Raw genomic sequence first — 1638 nt, forward strand, 5'->3', positions numbered from 1 at the left:
AGTCAAATCACGTTCCTCGAAATTGTCTAAAACGCTTCTCTCCAGATCTTGTGTCGCTGAACAACTTTTGCATTCACGGAGGTAGTAGGATCTTTTTTAAGAGTCACATAATAGCTTTTTTAAATAATAATTCTTATCATCATACTTGAAATATTTTTCAACAGCATGAATCATTAATTAAACATTCTCATGGATTGTGCAAACACATATGTTATGTCAACCAGAACTTCCAAGCAACTTGCAGTGTTATGGTCTTAATGCTGCAAATGTACTAAATCCAATATTTCGATCTGGAAATTCCTCCTTATAACCCAAATAAATTTCTTTCAATGATGAATAAAGCAGTCGTTTTTGTTTGCGTTTACACTTACCATTCATTTTGACTGTGACGCAATCTTGGGTTGGGTGGCTATTTTCTCCTTTGACCACGAGTTTGGCAAGACTGACGACAAACGCACTTTTTCATTCCTAGTGCAATCAGGCTCAGCAAACTACTCTATCATTTTAGTAATCACTTCATCCAACTCTGCTGCTTTTGTTTTGAGTAATTCTGAATCTTCTTCATACAAATTGTTTTTTATTTTCAAACAGTTATAAAGACAGACCAAGCTGAGAGGTCATTTTATTTTGCTAGAAGTAAAAAGTGCGCTATCTCGCGGTAAACATAGTGGTTCGATTCTTCAATGGATGAGGACCACGACAAGATGAAATTGCAAATAAAGTGACAATTTCTTTGCAAAGACAACATGTAAAAATAAACACAAAAATCACAGCAATCCGGATTTCGGCAATTTGTGGCGGGCCTTCAAAATTTGCAGTCATCATAAAATGGCCCACTGTTTAAGAAAAACAGTTTTGTTCAAAATTCTGACTCCGACTTTTCGTGGAACTATACGTAGCTTGCAGTTTTCGACCTCCGGAAGTGAGAATGGCGACGACGATAGCAGTAAGACATTGCAAAAGAAACTCAACGACGTACACAGCTACGAACCGGTAGACGACCCGGAATCACTCGTGAAGACCACAATTATCAAACGCAATTCGATCTTGCAACAACCAACGAAGACACCGGAAGAAATGCTCGAGGATGCCGCACAGGTTATCGCAAATCGTTCGGAACAGGAAACAGCAGAAGGCGAATCTGTCTCCGGTAACTATGAAACTGGTGTTTATTGGGGTCACGACGGGAAGAAAAGTATAGTCGGGTACGATATTCTGCAGGAATTGGAGGAGAGGCTGGAAGAAATTCTTTCCAATGATGAAGATAGATCGAAACCGAGTTCACGGAGTGATGAAGACGGAGAAAGCGATTCGAAGAATCCCGGATAAAAGCAAGGACCATCTCTGAAAATCAGAATAACAGGTTGAATTATTTTCATTAAGAAATAGAATAAATGAACAGTATTTCAACTGAGTCTATTTTAGTATCACAATCATGTCAAACTTCTGAACATGTTTTGAGATAGCAGGAGTGCTGAAGACTAACCGAGTATTTCATTAATCTATAGTTGATTCACGAGTACAAATAAAACATTTGTCGTACCAAGAATCAATACTGTATTGCTTGGCAGTTTGCATATTTAATCTTATCAGAGCCAGAACCTTAACCGATTTTCTTACTGACATTAGCATATAGTT

General features: G+C 38.0%; 1 protein-coding gene across 1 annotated transcript; it reads left to right on the forward strand.

The window, feature by feature from the left end:
- Nucleotides 1-792: 792 nt before the first annotated feature.
- LOC131436266 (uncharacterized) lies at nt 793-1419 on the forward strand. The gene is made up of 2 exons (XM_058604933.1): nt 793-1150; nt 1202-1419. Exons 1-2 carry the CDS (start codon nt 829-831, stop codon nt 1327-1329), a joined length of 450 nt encoding a protein of 149 aa, XP_058460916.1. The 5' UTR covers nt 793-828; the 3' UTR covers nt 1330-1419.
- Nucleotides 1420-1638: the final 219 nt, after the last annotated feature.

This window comes from Malaya genurostris, chromosome 1 (genome assembly GCF_030247185.1).
Source record: "Malaya genurostris strain Urasoe2022 chromosome 1, Malgen_1.1, whole genome shotgun sequence".
NCBI classification, from domain to species: Eukaryota; Metazoa; Arthropoda; class Insecta; order Diptera; family Culicidae; genus Malaya; species Malaya genurostris.